The sequence below is a fragment of the Corvus cornix genome, chromosome 1, assembly GCF_000738735.6.
Source record: "Corvus cornix cornix isolate S_Up_H32 chromosome 1, ASM73873v5, whole genome shotgun sequence".
Taxonomy (NCBI): Eukaryota; Metazoa; Chordata; class Aves; order Passeriformes; family Corvidae; genus Corvus; species Corvus cornix.
Genome location: NC_046332.1, coordinates 33,419,775 through 33,440,883, shown reverse-complemented (window position 1 = coordinate 33,440,883; position 21,109 = coordinate 33,419,775). Strand labels below are relative to the sequence as shown.

At 37.8% G+C, this 21,109-nt stretch overlaps 1 protein-coding gene across 8 annotated transcripts in view; it reads right to left on the bottom strand.

Moving 5' to 3' along the window:
- Positions 1 to 20,810, bottom strand: part of PICALM (phosphatidylinositol binding clathrin assembly protein) — a 66,577-nt gene extending 45,767 nt beyond the window's left edge. For 3 of the 8 annotated variants that reach the window (XM_039562329.1, XM_039562337.1, XM_039562344.1), the window contains exon 1: positions 20,505 to 20,810. In XM_039562329.1, coding sequence (XP_039418263.1) covers positions 20,505 to 20,634 — 130 coding nt within the window. In that variant the 5' untranslated portion in view covers positions 20,635 to 20,810. The remainder of the gene's footprint in view (positions 1 to 20,504) is intronic. The other 5 variants (XM_039562351.1, XM_039562356.1, XM_039562367.1 and 2 more) reach the window with 4 other exon arrangements.
- Between the last annotated feature and the right edge of the window lie 299 nt (positions 20,811 to 21,109).

The following is a 21,109-nucleotide window of genomic DNA, read 5'->3' as shown; positions in this document are numbered from 1 at the left end:
AATCACAGTGTGGAATACAGGACAGTGCCTATCCTTAAGATAATTCCACTCAAGAGTGTGCATCTCCTTATGATCAATTTCCCTTTCACCTAAGGCTCTGTACAAAACAGTCTCTAGATTTGAGCAAAATATTTAATAATTATTGATACAGGGCTATTTTGCTTTCCTCTAAGGGACCAGCTTCTCAACAAGAAAAAACATTTGAAGCTGACACACTTTCATTTTATCGTACTTCTGGAAATGAGTAGGAAAAATGTTAGTGTGTTAACCCAAAAGGTGAAACAATAAAATACTAATGGAAAAGACACAGTTATCTACACTGCCAATACTCAAGTTAAACTCCTTTCTCCAGCTGTCTACATTTCAACTCATGTCATGATTTTCAAATTATACCACTTCCCTCTATGTTAGGGTCTCATTTCCTTCTTCTTCTACACAAATATTTGCTGGAACAGAGCTGCTCCCTCATTTGGTCAGCAATCTTAATCAAAATGCACATGTTGAATCTAAAAATCTATTAAACTGCTAAAACATTTCCAAAGGATAGATAAGAAAGCAGCAACGTCACCCTTTCCCATGCAACGACACACTGTGTAGCAGCAGTTAACACTGATAACTTTAGGAATTTGGTGAAAATTTTCGAAGATCAGAAGTCAGCAAGTTCACATCAAATTGGTTAATGATATGAAAAATGATTGGTTTTATGCCATCAAGAAGTCAGCCACCAGACCAAAAATGCCTTCCTTTGAATTTTTGTTATGAGTAAGTTACAATTTTACTATTTCTAAACAAATTTCATGGGTTTAAGATTAACATTCCCCTGCTTCCCCCTAAAAAGCTCATGATCTATATGGCTCATGTGGATTTTAAATAGTCCTGTTACAGGTTCTGGGGAAAGCACACATGCCTGCCACATCCTTCCCTCCCAGAAGGACACTGAGAAGGTTTTGCAATAGGGAATAAATACAGGTTATTGAGAAGGAGAGAGGAAAAAAAAAATTAAAGAAATAAACATGTTCCAGTTACACTAATGTAGCATTTGTCAGCAGATCTTAAATAAAGGAGAAACTGAATTTAGCAGCAGCAGAGTTTTTCATGGTCAGTTTTTATTTTTTTATTTATTGAAATAGAAGTGTCTTTTTTTAACTGGAGTTGTTTGCATGAAATGTAACATAAAATATTAGAAATATCACCTCTGTATATTAGACATTTTTCCCAGTTGTATTTTTTTTCTTCAAATTTCTGTAACATATCATCTTCCTTCCCTGAATAATTGGCAAGTCGAATTTATCAAATTTATTTTCAAAAGTTCAATACAAAGTATCAAGAAGAGTTTTCCAACTGGCTGCTGATGACAACAAATACTTTGGATTATGGAGGTTATTTTTCCTATTCACCTTGACACAATGATTATGAAGAGCTTGCTCTATTTTTATCCAGTTACAAAATTTAAAAAATTGAAATGACTTCAGAAACACATACCAGTTTTATTCTAGTAAAGCTCTTTGAAAACATTTCTAGAACATATAATAGACAGTGTTCTCTAACATTTAAATACTTGGGGGACTTAACTGTGCCATGAAAGGACACTTACAAAAACTTCAAGAAATCAGAAATACTAAAATAAGAACAAAAGAGAAAGGTTTTCTGTAAAATCTATAATTAAAATCTACAGATTAACAGTTCTGATAACTGCAAATGCTGACACATTCAGATCTGATTCTATGCATTCCAACTGACATTTTAAAAGCAGATAATGTAAGCATATGGTAACTTTCTAAAAAATTTCCCACTTCTTCCACAGGTGATGTCCTTATTTAAATATGGGAAATAGGATTACAAAGTTCTTGGATGTAAATAAGTACTTTTCATTATAGAACCAAGCAATTTGTATAAAGAGAATACTCAAAATAGTTCTGAACATTACTGCAAACGGGTAAAATTGTAATTTTTTAAAAAAATTGATTTCTTCCTCAAGATGATACATTTGGTAACTAAAAATTAAGCTTGGGCCAAAATAAAGATACCCCAAATGACGTACTAGAGTGATCAAGCAAGACAGAGTGATGTTAAATTTCATTCTGAGCCACTCACTAAAGGACATTTAATCTGCTGGAAGAATATTATATAACAAGCATGTATTTGAAAACAGAGTGAATACTTCAGTATTTTCCTAATTAACAGAAAATACCTACATTTGCAGTTTAAGACAAAATAAACACTATTTGTTCTAAATTTAGGTTTGTTTCTCTTCTGAATAAACCCAGCTGTACCAAACTACTTTACTAGAAGTAATTTACTACATCAGCTTGCCCCGTGGTTTCACCCAAGTCCCCTTCAGAAGGTGGGCAAGGAAATCTGGATCACACATATTTAAATTAACAATTGAAATTCCCACTGACAATTATTTCTCTGCATATAACAGCATCTTAACAGCTGCATGTACTGACTCCAGAAACAATTTATGGAAGAGTTAAAGAAATCTGAGAAGACTCATTCTATTCTGAGCTTTCCATGTTTAAAAGGAACTATGATTTAATCTACTTTATATTAGATGAGCAGGATAAAAAATGCAGAAAGAAGATTTATTATAATGTTGAATAACTTGCTCAATAGCCAAAGATTTATATTTTCATTTCCTCAAGTCACATCTTGCCTTTTTCTTCCAATTGAAATGAGACTATCATGTACTCTATCCTACTTAAAACTGCTATTTCTAATTGGAATTCTTAGAAATTACGTTAAATCTCTATCTTTCTAGTAACCCTGTGAACTCGGCATTACTGCCTCAAGTATCTTTTAACTCTACATTCCTCTCATACGGCAACACTGACTAACTTACTACTTCTGTTTGAGAAGTGTAAAAACTAATTAAGATACTTTCTGCAAAAAATACAGTAAAAATTAGTTCAGTTGAACAACTGCTTCAGTGAAGAATTCTCTGAAAAACATTAGTGGTGTCTATCAAAACTCCTCAACAAATAAAGCATCGGTAAATGAAACAGCAAAAGAAGTTAAAAATAAGGGAAGCACAACTAAAAACCATTATGTAAGTCATGTGGTTTTCCTTCTTTTCTTTATCTTAATTCCTACATACTGGAAAGTGCCACATTACCACTTGATTTAACATTCATAGTCATTATTCAAACTTCTCCAGTTACAAATATTGTGGAAATGACCAGTCTGGCTATGTTACCTTCGGAGAATTGATTTGTCAAGACAGACTCGAACATCGGTTTCCTCTAAATTTGCCAAGTATCCCCACCACATTTTAAAGACTAACATTAAAATACTGCTAAATGTTGCTCAACAGCTCCAGCCGCTGATTGTAAACACAACATTTTCATTTCAAGTACATTTGTCTCGTTAATTCAGAAAGAGTTATAACCAGATTTACACAAGCATTCAGTGTACTTTGACAGCATATAAACAAGCTTGAGCAGTTTAGAAAATGAACATACCAACACTACAATTCTTGTTCTTATCTGCTTATGTAATCAGATACATTTCTCCTTGGAAAAAAATGGCAATTTTAGGCTGTTCTGTTCATCCTGCAAAGAATCATGTTACACTTTCAGACAAGAGAAGCTGATTCTCTAAAGTTCAGTGTAAGAAAATAACCTGAACTGCCAGATCATCATAGCAGAATAAATTACTTACACATTTAGGATCACTGACCTATAAAATAATTCACACTGGTCAGAACCTCTGGACAGTATATAAGCCCCAGTCAGCTCCTGCAGACTCTTGACTAAATATACAGGTTGTTGGAGCTTGGATCCCTCTGAGGAATGATCTTCTAAAGACATCCGATTGTGGAACCACTATCAGTGACAATTAGTTTTGTTCAGTTTTATGTCTCTTCCTTTCCTTCTGTACATAAGGAAAGGCAATTAAGCTCACAACTGACCAGACTTGGAGGTAATGAAACTGGCTTCTGTGGCTACTGCTACAAGTTAACCCATTACTGCATTACCCGGACATTTCTACCCTTCAAGCTGAACACAAACCACAGATTAATTCACCATGATCTTCATGCAAGTTCAACACATTGCAGAAGTCAGTTATTTTAGACCAACACAAATTCATAAGATATATAACTCATAGAATGTTTTCATGACAGCTCATGACAAAACAGGGTGGTCCCATTCCTGTCTCTACCTGCAAACATTCACACATTTCCATTGCTTATGTTATGTCAGCACTAGTGTACTTCTCTGAACCATACTAACGTCTCATAATAGAAAAAAAAATCACACAAAAAAACCCTGACCTCAGTGGTGGTGGGTGGGATAATGGGGATGACACATGAGGTGACACAACACAGCATAGTTTCTTCATTATCCTACAAGATAAAAAATAGCTCACAAAAGACCAAAACTGGAAAAAGCCACAAAAAAAAGAAGAGGTGATGACATGCAAAGGCAAGAAGAATGAGAGGAAAAAGGGAAGTGGACAAGCCCTCCCACTTTTGGCACCAGTGAGTGACTGTAACTCAACCGTCCCACAACAGTCATCCTCTATTCTTCCAAGATGTCTGTCTTGGCCTTCAGTGGTTACTGTACATTTTGAGAGTTGCAAGTTTTCTTAGATTAGTATCAGACTTAAAGTCTGATGTTCTGGTTCAGATTAAAAAAGAAATTCCCGTTGTGCTTCTCAGTGGAGACTGAATATCCATACTCTCCACAAAAAACTACAACACAATGGAAAATCTTCTATTTTCTTTCTTAATAAAATAAATAATTTTCTTTCAAAGTGTCCTAACTTTTCAGTCTTCTTAATTCATCTGATCTCCTCTGGATTCTCTGCAGTTTCACCGATTCATACATATAAATATACGCACACACACATATATATATATGAATGTATGTATTTATTCATATATATAGTTAAATAGTGTCCCAGCTGGATAATGAAAATTACTTTCTTCTACAGACATATGGAGGGATGCCCATCTTTCCTACATTCTCACGTTGGTGGTTTATAATAAAAATTAAGTGAGCCAAACCCTCTTCAAGTGTTCCTGCATGTTCAGATAACCCCTTTAGACTCAGGTTTTACACCTTCCTTACACATTTAGACCTCTGTAAGCATTCATACAGCAGTACTCCAATTTATCAGCATAACTTCGTCTTCTAATCTTGGTCTGAAGAGCAGCTGCAAACATTTCCAAGACAACACAATTCTCTGTTGACACACAGTGTATACCAACATACCAGTTACTAATAAAAAGCATCATGAGAACTACAACATGGACATATTCTCCACTTTAAGTACCCTTCAATAATGGGCAAAGTGATGCAAGCAGTCTGTATGAAAGCAGCACTCTCTTGCTCCACTAAGTTTGAGAGTGTAAAAACACACTAAAACCCATGGCTGTTACCCGTACCTATCAGTTGTTATAACAGAAGAGAACTATCTTTGTTACCATCTTAAAATACTAATCAATAAAAAAGTATCTAAAATATATTAGTTACCTTTCTAAAGATTAATTTTCCAGCTGCCACCCACTCTTAAGACTAAATTCTTCCTCAAAACAGAACAAATCAACAATCGCCTCAGCTCCCTAATACTGAGAAATATGCAAGACATATTAAAACTACTGAATACTTTTGCTCTACATTCAGTTCCTACACTACCCTTTAAAAGCATTTTATCATGAAATCTAGTCCAAAATAATTATTAGCTCCCATACATACACTAGCACATTATTCCCACTGAAAAGTATCTGTAAACTTAGAGCCTTGATCTTATCTTTACAAACATGCTTAATAACGAGCCTGTGAATCATATTCTAAAGATGATTCTTGATTAAAACATGAAAAATGTCTGCATCTATCAGCCAACTAACATGACAATTCTTGCACAAGCTGTACGTTCAATCTGAATATTTAACCCACTGGCCTAATTAAACCAGGGAGAAACCAATATTCTTTTTTACTGATTACACACTAATTTCAATGCATCCATGAATAAAATTATGAATAGTTCTTTGTTCAACATTGTCAGTATTTCCCGAGTGCATAGCTGCAAACACTTGAGGAAGCATCCCCTGCTTCAGGTTCTGACAAGCGAGAAAGCAGGTATGTACCTTAAGTGTTCCATATGAGCACTGCTGTTTAAGAATACATTAGGACAGGTGGCTGGGCAGGCTTTGATTTTGAATGACAGCCATTGGTTTGATATTGAAATCAATATTTAATATATTAGTGTATAATATTAAATTACTACATCAAATATGATAAATATTTATAATAATACTTAAGCATCCAATATAATATTTATAGTGTGAATAGTCATACATAGTGGATGAATGGAAGCACAATGAACTGCATTAGGTGAAACATTTTAACTTTGATGAAGACTAATTACTTTGAAAATTGCGTAGCTTTTACACTGCTTTTATATCCTACTGAAAACATGAAGCTATTTCAAGCAGCCTGCATACATGTGAGTTTATCCTATGATTTCAGCTTAAGATGCATAGAGAAGGCACATAACATGGTTTATAGATAGCTGAGAGATCAGACCATAATGCCAGATACTACGCCTCAGGTCTCTTCATCACCATGTACACAATGAATGTTACCACACTGTTCTCTGTCTGACAGGAATAGTGCCCAAGCCATCTGCCTTTGCTTACTGTAAATTTTTGGTTATAGTATGCACTTAAAGCCCTCTCTTTCTGCTCTGAAGAACCTGTAAACGTTCTCTAGCTATTACACCGCCATACAGTAAAAAACAAGTTGTGCTAACAGACATGTTTTTAAAACAAGGCTTGTGAGACACGTGTACAAGCTGCTGTTGTACTGCCAATAGCACGTAACCAATCCTTGCAGATTGCTCTGAATACCTCCTGGCTGCAGGCAAAGTACCAACAAATGCCTTACCTGGCAGCTTGCTAGCAGTGGTACAGTAACAATACCGTAGCCCAGCCTACTGGAACAGGGAAACCATTTTGTTAACAGCAGACACCACAGAACAAAGAATCCTCAATGAGCACAACTCTACAGTAGTTCTGCAGCAAGACAACTTGTATTTTTTCAAGAAGGTAAACCTTTAACGTAACTAGGGTTTTCTTCAGTATCTAATCCTCCTCAATCCTGCAAGGAACTCCTAATCTCAACTTTCATTCCCCTGGCTCATATGACATTCAGATGATATCTGTTAAAAAGTACAGCCAAAGTACCTATCACAGAACCATAGAATGGTTTATGTTGGAAAGGACCTTAAAGATCATCTACTTCCAACACCCCCTTATAGCATGAATGCCACTCATGATCAGGCTGCTCAAAGTCCCATCGAATCTGACCTTGAACACTTGAAGGGATGGGGCACCTACAGCCTCTCCGGGCAACGTGTTCCAGTGCTTCACCACCCTCTCCGTGAAGAATTTCTTCCTAGTATCCAATTCAAACCGGCCCTCTGTCAGTTTAAAGCCATTTCCCCTTGACCTATCGTTACCTACCCATATAAAAAGTCCCTCTCCCTCCTTTTTACAAGCCCCCTGCAGGTACTTGGTAGGCTGCAGTGAGGTCTCCCTACAGCTTTCTTGTATCCATACTGAAGAACTCCAGCTCTCTCAGCCAATGTCACCTTCCAACATCTGTGACTTCCTTAAACCTGCATTACAGAGGAGCAAACGCCAGACTTCACACACAGCACATCTTGGCAGTAAACGCTTCTAGCACACTTTCTGAATCTAAATATATGTATCTTCTAAATACACAGAGTATCCACACAAGCATAATTTAGGTGTTTCTTAGATGTTTACATTCCACTTCCCTTTATTCTCAAAGAGGCACCAGGAAGCAATTTTATAGTAGTGATGTACCATCTCTGCAGAGCACAGTGAAACTGAAACCAGTGAGCATTAACACCAAACTGACCTCCTGCCACCACATCTCACTGAACAGATCTTCAAGCCAAAAAATTCTCAAGACCTTCATTATTTTGGAATTAATCAAACACATGTAATTCACATTATTTTCTCTTTGAACAGCAGTGCTGCATCTTTGATTAGTTTAATAGACAAAACCAAAGATAAGAGAAAACCAAAGCCATGTGATCTGAGGTTTTCCTACTTCAATACTTGTCTCATTTCAGTAGCTCAAAGGTCTTACTCTAGTAAAGTTGTTTAGAATATCTGTTATTCTCTCCCATTTTAAAACCAGATTTTGGAAATTAGATTTCCTTTTGAACAAAATCTAACTCTGAGCAAGAACACCACATTTTTCCTGAATGCCTTTGGGAGCTGTCAGGAAGCACATACTTAAGTTAAAGGAGTTATGCCTCTGTATTTGCCCTCCTCCATCAGTGCTGGAACTGCCAATGAAGATGTGCGTACCTGATGCATGGTAGGACATATTTCTTGGTAGATATCAACCTCTACAGCTTCTGGTTAACTACTGGAAAAAACTGTGCTGTCTCGTTAACTACTGGAAAAAACCCAGCCAAAACCTGAACTTGTAATTCTGTAGAAATATGTTTCCTTTTGGCAAGAGTCCATGCTAGTATGTCGCACAAAACAGCTGTACTGTCAAGAGAGTCTATAATGGTGCGACAGCACCTACTACAGGTCCTTTCACCCCTGTAGTATATTGGTTAAAAACCAACACATTTAAATGCTTTTCATGTACTTACACAGATTTGCAGAATTATGATAAAGCGAAAAAACCTGGGAAATTTTTGCACCTAAGACCGAAGAAGTTTAAGCTATATTCTAAAACGGTTTGTTTATTACATTGTGTTCTTCCAAACATCATAGAGATGCAAAAATTACTAATTTGGGTTTGTTTTAATATAGTAAGTATCAAAAGTCCAATATATAAAATTAATGCAAATGGTGCTTTTCTGGCACAGTATAAAGTAGAAGGAAGTCCAAATTATTAAGGTTTTTAAAATTAGTACTATTTATTACAAAAGAGTGCAAATGCTTTTTCTATAAATAGCACAATGCCCACCTATTGGAGAAAACCTCCTCAGATGATAGCTTTAACCCAGATTTCTACTATGAATAAGCTTTACACACATCATACTACAAATCCAGCTGTGCAGTATTTCCTATTTTGTATGGATAATCTGTTTATCTTACTTTTCTGTATATCTCTCAGGAAATACATACAGCAGTGTCCTGTCAGATGATCACTTACTCTTGTAGCTGACTAAACAGAGCTTAACAGATCTCAATGTAGCTGTGATTTAAAGGGTTATAAACAATAACCTAAATAGTCCAACAAAAGTGGAAAAACCTGAAAAGAGGGGAAAATAAGGCAAAGACAATAGAATCAACTAATAAGTGACAAACAAAACACAGATTTCATGAAGGAGCTCTGCTGAGGAATACTTTTTTCTCCTATTTTCTATAAAAGAAGTTGGTCAACCTCAAAATGGTAACCCTCAAGATTATAAACTAAAAACACTTGCCCAAAGGTTGCTGCAAAAATTTCCTTACCAAATCTCAGTTAACAGACCAAGGAGGAAAGCAGTTTAGACTATTTGCCTATTATACCATATAATGAATTTTCTTAAAGAAAAAGAACCCCAACAACTCCTGACAAAGTACCTGAATTGTTTGAATGATCAAAGCAGCAAATCTTCAAACTTCAAGTATTTATAATTCAGTGAAAATCAAACACCATCCTTCTCCTACAAAGTGACTGGCAGTTGGGTACTTGAGCTGGTATCTCAGAGATCAAATAGGCTAAATTTTGTACTCCCTGGTGTTATATGAAACAGTCTGAACACACAGTTTTGCACAATGTGTCTGAGATTTATCTTTCTCTATAATGAAAAACAAAAAAATACTCTGCACATCAGACATTTTTATATGACTTCTGTCTACTCCTCAGTGAGACTAATCTTCATTTTTCCCATCAGGAATAGGAGAAAGCAGCGTAACAAAAAACATGAAACTGCTCCTTCCGTGTCAATGCATTTGGTGACATGCAAAATTCTAGTAATTTTGGTTAAAAAAGTGTCACTACTTTATAAACTACCATTTTTTAAGCAACAAGGAAAGTTCATGATACATGGATTTAGAGCACTTCTTGCAGCCATTTTAATGCAAGCTCCATCAATTCCATACAATCTATTTCACTTTTTGCACTTAAAAGTAGGTGAACTCATTAAAGGAGATCTGTTACTGACAGCCACTTTCATAACTTTTCTTTTGACCAAAACAGGATCAGATTTTGACATGAACTGTTAGAAAACTGGATAAAGCAGAGCACAAGAGCTTAAAAAAAACCCTCTCTTCCCATAAAAACAGAGGTATCACCACTAAACTGTTTCAACTGACACTCATGTACTCTGAGTGTGCAGCTCTTCCATGAAGGGAGGCAGTCAAGCAAAAGTACAGCTAAATTCTTCCATTCTATTAATAGAAATGTTGGAAATGTCTGCTTAACTTAGCTTTTACTTCCTTTTTCAATTTAGACTAACATGTCCCTTGAGATATTTGGAGCTCTCTGACCAAACAAAACTCACCCTGGCTCATCCTAAGTATATCTTCAATGCACAACATTGAAGGGCACAACAAAACCATTCCTTACAGACCATGTCAAAGATGCTCAGAGTAAAAATTTTTAAATATACTGTGATAGAGGTTAGGATGGTGCAGGAACAATCTTCATTTAACACGTAGAGTGAAAAGGAAGCTGAATTTTTCCAGGACCATACATTAAGCTTTACCAATTTTCAGTCGATAAAGCAGAGGACCTTACAAAGAGGAACATACCCTCTTTACAGCAACGTTGTTATGTCTGAGTTTCATAAATTCAAATCAGTTCTTTCCCTCATTCCTCAGTTTTAGAGACTGTTCCTGAGCCCTTCACTAGTGACCATGGGGTCATCAAGTTTCACAAAGTGTCAGAGCCAACACAGAGTTTCAAACTCTTAAGTCTGAAACTGGATGGGTAAGGGAAATTGTATACAGAAAGAACTCCTCAGTATCCACAGCTTTCAGCTGGGAATTTCTCTATTTACCATGAACAAAGACATGTCCCTGTCACAAACAGCCTCTAAGATAAACTAATGCCAAGTGAAGAAGTAAATAACATCTGCCTTTGGGTTTTCAGTAAAAGGAAAGAGACCTTCAGCCAGGTTCTATCCTTAAAATTAAACTGTTTTGTAAGAAAAGCTCAAAAAAGGCAAAAATAGTTATTCCATTTGCTTCAAAGTAAAGTTTGTTCATTGGTTAAAACCTCAGAGCTAAAAGGAACATGGAGCTATAATAAAACTAGGTGTTAAGACATCTTGTGTCAGCCCTAGTATATACCAAGAGACTGACCACATTCCTGTCTACAAAGACTCCTCATTAACAGTTTAAAATAAGGACAAAAGCATCTCCTCCAACTCACTGTATTTTACTTACAAATCATTAAATATGAAGAAAGTCTCCTCATAAACTAACTGTGTGTAAACAAAAAGCAAAAAAACCCAGCAAAACAAGAGAGAAAATCAGCCACTAGAAATGCATGAGCTTCAAGTTCATAACAATGAAATTCCAAGCATCAGAAGTTTAACTAACTGTGCTGTTCCCTAGTATTTAAGAACTAGCACAAAAACTTCTTTGGATTTCCATCTGCTTACACACCAAATTTGGCACTGAAACAAACTTCATATATTCCAGATTTTTAATGTAAAGTAACCTGCTTGGAAATTGACTTATGTTACACTTGATAGGCTTAAATGATGCTACATAGTGGCAAAGCATTTCAGCTGAACAGGTCACAAAAACAGTATGGGCTATCTCCTTATTAACTATCAAGAACCTAAAAATAAAAGTCTGTATCCAGACAACCATTTTTCCTCAAAGCCCAACAGTGTGCTACTCCCTGCATGTGTGAAACAGCTTACAGCCAAGAGTTGTGCATCCTGAGCTTTTCCATTCAACTGCTAATCAAATGTGACAACTTACTACGCATTACATACCCTTATTAGAAATAACTACAGTCTGCAAATGCAGAGGTGTTCATATTTGGTTTCCATTTATTTCTTTCTTCTATTCCTATGATTAAAATCCACTTCATATGTATTTTTGATACTCTAAATTTTATTCTGAAGTGCTATACTGTAACACTCATGACTGAAATGCAAGCACTCTAGGGAGAAATAATCCCTAACAAATTTAAGACAGGTTATTAATATATAACAGGAAAACTGATTTAAAGGATAATAAATCCAAATTTAGTCATCTGACTAAAAACCAGCTGATCAGAGCATGGCTATATCAATGAAAGCTAAGGGACATGGACATGCAGAGAATTAATTCAAAATTTACTACCTAAGGACTCCAATATATTTCTAAGCAGTAAAGAGACTTCTCAAGAGAAAAAAAGAACACAAGGATATTATTCAAAAAGACATTTTTTTTATCTGCAACTAGGATTTGAACTAGTTGTGGTTCACGATGAATAAAAAGTAATTGCAAATAAAACACCTGAATTTCAGCCCTAAAACTTACAAACTGACATAACCATTTATGTAAATATTAGACTTAAGTGCCCCTTGTAAGACAGAAGAACAAAGGCATTTCATGAGTAAGCAAGATTCAATGAAGCCAGCTTTACATCAACCCAGAAATGAAGAATTACTTTGTGAACTACAACTGTATGAGGCTGCAATACGTAATCAAGTAAATATTCCTAACAAACTGGTTTTTAAATGAAAGTTATTTTTAATCTCTCCATAACAGCATACATGCTGAATTATGATCACCAATGGCTTCTGGCAAATAGAAAAGGGGACAGAATTAAACCTGATCAAATAACACCACTATTCCCTGTATGGAGACTTAATCATTACAACAGTTCAAAAAAGATTTTACACTTCACATAGAAAATAAGGTCAGATCCAGAATACAGAGTTGTTGATCAGAAAAATTCATCACGTTTGAAATAGGTTGCAATGATGGCTGAAACTATAATGGTAATATTGGGCAGAGAGAGAAGTAAAGGGGATAAATCAAATTCAAGTGTGACCGCATTTCCAATTAAATATCAACCCATTTGTCAGCAAGACTGGAGATATCAGCCAAATAAACCAAGTGCAACTGCAAGCAAATGTAGGTGAAACGGTGATGCAACTTGTGAACATACGGGAAGAAGTGGGGGAGAGAGGGACATACTCCATAACAAAACTAAACCCAAGACAAAAAACACACATGTGGACAGCAAAAGACACATATAGATACACTTCCATGTCACTTTACAGTTCAGTATCCACCCCAGAAAAAACCAACCACCACCAACAGCAAAGCACATTACAAGCAGCCCTTCAGAACACCAAGGAACATGAAGACACCCACTTCTACCTTTTGACAGCCAAGGCATTCAACCTTCTCACCTGGCAGATAGAGTAACAAATCACAGACAACCAGAGCTGCTCTGAGTGGATTTACTGCCAGATTGAAGAGAAAGATTTTTTTTTTTTTAATTAAAAATAAGTATTTAAAACACGTTTACTTTTGTCTATAGTTTTGTAACCTGAGTTTAATTTAAAACTTTGTTTGTTACCATCTCTGGGCCTGAAATCTAGTTTACTACGGTAATTTTAGAAACATGCTGTGCAGATGAATACCAGAGAATTGGTTTGGTTTTGTTGGGTTCATTTTTCTTTTTTTTGAGCAAAAGTAACTAAGGAATGATATGAACCTCATTATCACCTTTTTATAAATGGATAAAAAAATATCCTTTTTCACAAGTTATTAAGATGGAAAATTTGTTTATACACTAATTATTTAACTAGGAAACAGCGTTATTACGGATTCACAATTTGTGCTTTAAATTTTACTAAACTAACTATTCAAAAAATCAAAAGGTTACAAACAAGACAGACACTTTGTTGTTGTCATAATACACAGCCAGCAACTGGAATAGCTGAGCTACTGCAAGCACCATATTTAGAGTAAGTATGTGAAATACCAGAGCAGTTTCAATCCATGCAAACATCTCACCTCCCACATCAGCAAAAGAATCACTCCTGCTAGAATGGCACCACTGCTGGAGCACACAAATGTTGTGACTGAAGGACTGCTTGCTTGGGAGAAAGCAATAAAGGACAGCAAGTGAAGATTTCAAAAGTGTCTTTTCAGGAGAAAATTAAAAAGGAGTTGATGTGGAGAACTTCTCTGTAAATTAACATAGGTATGAATGGAAGTACATAGGAGAGCTCAGAACTAGTATAATCCCCACTTTGTGAGGTGTTCTTATTTAATTTAGACTACTTATGTCATGACCTGCATAAAACTCTCAGGATTTCACTTTATGACACCACTGTTCATTTCAGGATATTCCCTTATGCTTCATTCTGTGAATTAACATGCCCAAGTCAAATTTTGGTGTAGATCTTGTCAATTTACACCCTCTCTTTTGAAGTAAAACTTGTAAAAGCCTAATTTACCCTTGTATAATATTGCAAATGATCCAGATAAGCATTACTTTAATAAAGCTCCTTTAGCAAAATAGCACAGGAGATGTTTAGTCACAACCAGAAAATCCAGCGTATTTGCTAAATCTGTATGAAAAGCTTAACTTCAATAAGTTATTCTCACACAGTTAAATACAGCTTAGTTCCCTAATTTCTAAAATCCCAATACCCAATTCATCACATATTACTCATAACTTGGATTTACTGTAAGAAGACTTAAGACTACCACACCTTAGCACTGAACTTACTAACATTGTTTTTAGGTTTAGAAACTACCAGCCAATTGATAAAGCTCTGATATAAGCTAGGGGTGAAATACAAAATAGAACACTACTTCTTCAAGTTTTGAAGGATACAGTTACTTTGAACTTACTAAGAGTTCATAACCTGCCCACTCATGATCATATTTCACAACGGAGAAAACAGCTAGAAGAGCAAGGAAAACATCAAACCCAACAATTTTATAGCAACAAAAGCTTCTTTCCACTTGACTGCGTTCTTTTTTTGTTACTTACTTGTTGGTTACTTCTAAGTGGCTGCAGATATAATCAGTAATAAAATCTCTCTCATACCCAAGTCTTTGCAAGATCACATTAAGCTCAAAATTACAACTACTCCCAGAGTTAAGATTTTGACCAGCAGAAAGTCTAAATGGTTAAATTTGCATACTCATGAACAAAAAGCAAAGTTTGCAGCAGACGAGTTTGCTAAAATACTCAAAAGTAAGAACACATACTTGAGATTATTGCTTTAAACTGTATTGCAAACTATTTGGAAATAATAAATAACTGCCCCAGTAGAGGGCTTCAAGACTTTATAAACAAGACATTTACAATTCTTCTATCATGCTTGAGAAACAGCTACTTCACGTTTACAGGAAAGTGCACATATCCTACCAGTAGTAAAGCAGTGTGCTATTTTTCAAGCATTAATTCATGTGTGAGATGTTTAGAGTGAAAATATCTTAATGGTATAGAGAAATTTGAATTTAAGAAAGCTGTTTAAAAAATTAAGCTTTCAAATACAAAAGTGTCTCTGCTCCAGAAATAATGTTGCATTTTCCAGGGGGAGCAAGACATCAGTAACATTTTGTAAGTGAACTTTCTCAGAATTCTACCATCATCAATAGATCATGTACTTTACATAAGGCAACATACGCAAAAACCGGGAAGCTTTAAATTCCACATTGGATAAGTCATCTCTCGTATTACCATCACTTTGTAAGCCAAGTCATTAGGGACAACTTAAAAGTTTCACATCTACAAATCAAAAACTGATTTTAGGATTAGGAACTGAAGACTGAAATAGATCATTAGGTCACAGGCTGAACTGCAAAAGAATGCTTCTCCCAAGCATCACTTTTAGAAGATGCAAGAGATGACAGCACCATTAAAAAAAAAAATTAAAAAACAAAGATCTCAACTAGAGCTATAGCCCAAAGTTACATAACACCTGAATAATCCCAGCTAAAGGGAAACAATGGTGGTATGAAGATTCACAGGAAGCTGATTGCAGGTGTCCTATAGCTTCTCCTCCTTAGCTCCTGCCTCTTACCTCATCTGAAGTAGAATACTGCTTCAGGCTAAGTAAAATAAAACAACAGCTGCACAACTACATGGCTATTCTTTCTGCATATGAGCAGCTGTGGTAGAAAATTGTCACTCTGGCAGCCAGGAGGAGTATGATAGTTCTCATACTCTACTAAAAGACACGAACAAATATTCCAAAGGAATTCTAGTAAAAAGTAAGAAAGTTGGCTGAAGAAAGAAATGATGAAGGAATCACAGAAAAATTCAAGAGATAAAAATGAATACTTCAAAAGAAAGTTGTAATAATGCAATTATTTGTATTTGCAATAATTACAGTTACAAAGAACATTTCTAAGCAAAAATAACAATGGATTGCCTCCAGAAATTTAAGTCAATTACAGAATGGGAAGCAAAGCCGCAAGAAACTTCAGGTGATTCTGCCAAAACCAGACACAAAATATGAGTTTGTTGAAGCATCACAATACCATAAAAGGAATATGGATAATCTGTTTCTACTGGAGAACACAGAACCATCCACAGAACTAGGAGTTAATTCACCTCATCACCCAGCTACACTTTAGCATCTAAAGGCAAGCGAACACTTAAAATTCCCAGATTTCTTAGAAATCTCTTGTGTGATACAGGGAAAAGCAATGATCCCTCAGTTCTACAAGTTACCCTCTTTGTACCATCTCATTTTGAAATAGAAGCTGTCCCCAGCACAGACATTGAGCAAGTCTTTAGCTGGACTTTTCTCTGTCCTAGTAGTAGCCTCTAGACAAAACCAAAGCAGCTGACACTAGGGACTTAGGAATTAAATTCCCAACAAGCTCCTTCAAGTTTACTTTCACTTACACAGCTTCTCACAGACATCTACCCAACACAGGGCAGGGTTCTGGTTTACCGTCTTCCTTAAAAATACACATTTTCTTTCACAATAAGAAATCAAGGAAATTACACTGTGGCTTAACTATAGAGATATTTCCTGTTAAGAATGGATAATTACAGCATCGCAACTTCCTTCCAAGTCATCCATCCACATTCTCCTTTAAAGAGTGCTACTCCATTAGCTACAAGCAGATAGGGTTACTATGCCACACTCATTCAAGAGGCCAACCCTAAATGTGTATCACAACAAAGCTGTTTTAAGTACACTCCGCAACATGCACATGTACACAAACGTTTTTACGCTACTGAGCTGTCACTGCTACAGCAGTTTCACTGAACCAATCCAGTGAAATCTACTTGGCATTAACTTAAGGTATTCTGAATATTAATGTATCTTCAGGTATTCCTAATATTATTTATCCACCATACACAAGCACACCTCCCCCCAGAATCACGTAAAGGAGGAGTGAAATCTGGCAACAAGTTTCCCAGCAGCATTTATATTAAAACAACTTAAAGTAATTGTTCTTACCATCACTATCCAGCACTCAACATGGAGACAAAAAGCTAACTAGAAAGAAAGGGTTGTATCAATCTCAGTGGGCAAGTTAAACCCACAAACCAGTTTACAGCTTCCACTGCTCAGATAGCGTAAAAACCAGGAGAAAGTCCCAGTGAAACTAGGTTTTACACAAAAGAAATTCATGAACTATGCTTTGAGGGTTCCAAGGCTATTAAACCTGTCTGATTTCTGTAATCCATCATAACAAAAGCAGCATTTAGATTACCAGACAGAATCCTTAACACAGCTCTAAGGCTGGACCTTCAAAACAGAAGAAAAAACCAGTATCATATATTCAAGTATACAGCCCCAAGATGATGTTACTACCTATCACAAGCCATGTCCACTTGTAAATTAGAAGTCTTTCTCCCTCAAACCAAACAACTAAGCTTTGTAATGGAAGAGAAAGAGCATTCTTTGAAGTAGATTATATTTTAATCATCATGGGCTAAGAAAAGAATGCCTTTCTACCTTCCTTGATCAAGACAACCATCACTGAGGGAAATACAGAGGTAAACTAGGATGGAGAGCACTTCAGTTTTGAAACTACAGACACAGTCAAGAGCAAGATAAATAAGGACAGGGAAAAACCATGTTCATGAGTATCTGTCAGATTTCCCTCCATTTTATGAGTTAACATGAGGTTGAGCGAGTTAAATCTGTTCATGACAGCTCAAGCTTAATGAAGAAAGAATTTCAGTAACAGGACAATCAGAAATCTTGAGATATGTACAAGAAATACAGAGACCACATTAACAAGAATGTATGTCATGGTCACAGAACATGCTACAAAACTAAGACTTCATTACAGGACAGTGTAGGAAAACTCAACTTATCCATTCACCCAGGACACAACGTATAGCAAAGTAAGTTTTAACTGTATTATCATAATAAACAATAATCAGAAAAATATTAAGGCAGCATGCTGCCTATGAAGAGTGGTGTATTAATTATCATTCACAATGAGATACCAGTTCACAGGACTTACCTAGTTGAACTGTTGTAAAAGGAAGATGTGTACAAATAGTTCAGAAGTGGGCCTTGAGTCACAGCTTGCGTAAAAACCATTTATTTTAAAGCATACAACCACACAGGGTACGAACAAAGAAAATGTTCAAAATACAAGACCATGTGTCATTTCCTGATGCCAGGAACAGAGACTTCTAGCAAACATATTACGGTAGCACACAAAACATCTAGCCACAATGTATTTTAACCATTAAAAAGAGGGACTAATTAAAAAAAAAGTTTGCTTTGCTCTGATAAAAGAATTCTTAGAGAGACACAGAAACTAAAACTCCTGACACTCTAGAGAAGCAAAATGAAACACAGAAATTGAAACTGTCTTCTCATCCAGCAGCTACCAGACAGCTTTCTAAGGAAGTCCAGGCACCCTTCTGCAGTAGCACCCTGGAGGTCTCCATTAGGTTGTCTCCCAGCAGCCCTGTTCAGAACATCACCCTTTTACACACACAAAACACTCAAAGAGCAATTTTCTGTCCAGCTTGATATTCTTTTCAATAAAGCTTATACCACAAAGTAATTAAGCTCCTAAATGCCTTATTACTGAAACTACTTTTACCAATATTACAGGCTAAACCTGACAAAGTTTGTTCTCTAGAAAGCCTCACTTCTGCTGTATGAAATCCAGTAATATCACGATTTCATACATATGCCATATGACAAGGTGTTTTCTCTACCTGCCTATAAGTTACTCAAAGCCCAAGGATTTCCTCAGTATTCTGATACCCTTAGCTAACCAAAAATAACAAGGCCACTCAGTTATTATCATCTTCAGGCAAAAGATGAAATGAATGAGGGAATACCAAAAAGAGACAGCAGCTGTTCTGGGACTACCCTAAGAAATTGATCAGATCGCTCTCAGGTACTTGCAGAACAAGAATTTCTTAAACCTTTAACATGGACATGTTTTGGTGGAAAGAAGGAAGAACTACAGTACAATTAATCCTACTGCTATCATCTAGTGTTCTCATTTGGATACAGAGCAATTCAGAAGGCACAGACTCAAGACACATGAAGACTCAACCTTCTCCTCACAGACGTGGGTGGGATGAAGGGAGAAAGCACACTCATAGAGGGCATAGACACACATATCTCTCCAGTATCTTTCATTATATATTGGGGAAGGTGAAAGGGAGTGGGGGGGCTGTCCTTAAAAGGCCTAGAATAAACAGATGCAAGACAATCAGGTATTCAGACCAAGAACTTCCCCAATCTTGTGACCTTACAGCTTGGTGAGACACACACTAATGTGAACTTTGGTGCTCATCATTCTCTTCATAATCATCCGGATGGATCAGAGTTGATAGAAAACCTTCTAAGACTTCCCACCTTTGATCTCTTCTTAACAGAAGCTGAGAAATGGTCAGTCCCTGTACAGTATGTTAAGATCAGGTGAAGTTCTAAAGAAGTCCTCTGAGATACATCTTCCCAAGTGAATGAGACAAACTAGAAAGAACTAGGAACATTCTCACTGAGAGAGATTTACCCCTCGAACACTCTTTTCACATATTTTCCTACGTGGAAGAGTTACAGGATTGTTAAAGAAGGATTTTTTAATTTTTTTTCCTGGTAGACAACCTGGAAAATAATTAAGATAACTGATCAGCTATTCCTTCCTGAAACTCCTGCACCTCCTCTAGAGAATAAGGGAGTGCTGCCCTAGCAAGACGCAAATGAGACCAATTAGTAAGGAAATTGCAGCCCATTCCTCTGCCTGGCCTCCCCGGTTCTCTCTCTCCCGAAGAAAGGGGTATGGGGCAGGTCCTGTCCTTCAGAAGCTCACATTGTCCGGGGCCCTGTGCATAAGGAAGAGCTAGCAAGGCCCCTTTCGGAGAGCAGATACACTGAACAGCCTCTCCCAAGCTCTCCATCGCCACGTCCCCGACCCTACGCCCCCGCCCTCCGGGAATGCCCTACGCTGAAACCCTGAGCTCCTCCGCCTGAGGAGGCTTCCCGTCCCCACGAGGCCGGTGAGATGGGCGGCAGCCCCGCAGCGGGACCCCGCGACAGGCCGAGCGTCGGTGGGACGCTCGGGGAGAGCCCCGGGGCCGCCGTCCCCTCCCGGTACTCACAGTCCAGGTGCTTCTTCTTGGGGCCCATGACCTCGTGGGTCGTGGCCTTGCACACGGTTTTCGAGACGGCCGAGCCGGTCACGCTGTGCTGCGCCGCCGTGATGCGGTCGGTGAGGCTTTGGCCGGACATGGCGGGCTCGCTGGCGGCGCTGGAACCGAGCGCGGCTCCGCTCCCTCCTCAGGGGCCGGGACGGGAGGAGTCGCCGGGGGGATGGAGCTGCGCGGGCTCCTCACCCCGCCGTGCCGCAGGCGGCCCCCGCTCCGCCCTCAGGGACGGACCTGTCACCCGAGCAGGGACCCCTCCTCCTCCTCCTCCTCCCGCCCCCCTCCCCCGGCCGCCGTCCCCTCCCCCTGCGCGCCCGCCCGGCCGGGGACAGGGACACGCACTGGGCGCCGCAGGAAAATGGCGGCGGCCGAGCTCCTCCTCGGGCCTTGCCGGACCTCTCCCGCGTCACGTGACCGCCCGGCGCCCCGCCCCCGTGACACGCCCCGCCCCCTCAGCGCCGCGGGGCGAGGGCAGGGGGCGGGAGCTCTTCCTCAGGTCGGGATCGCTTCCCTCAGGATCCCTTCCCGTTGAGCAGCCTCTCCTGCCCTGGGATCCCTTC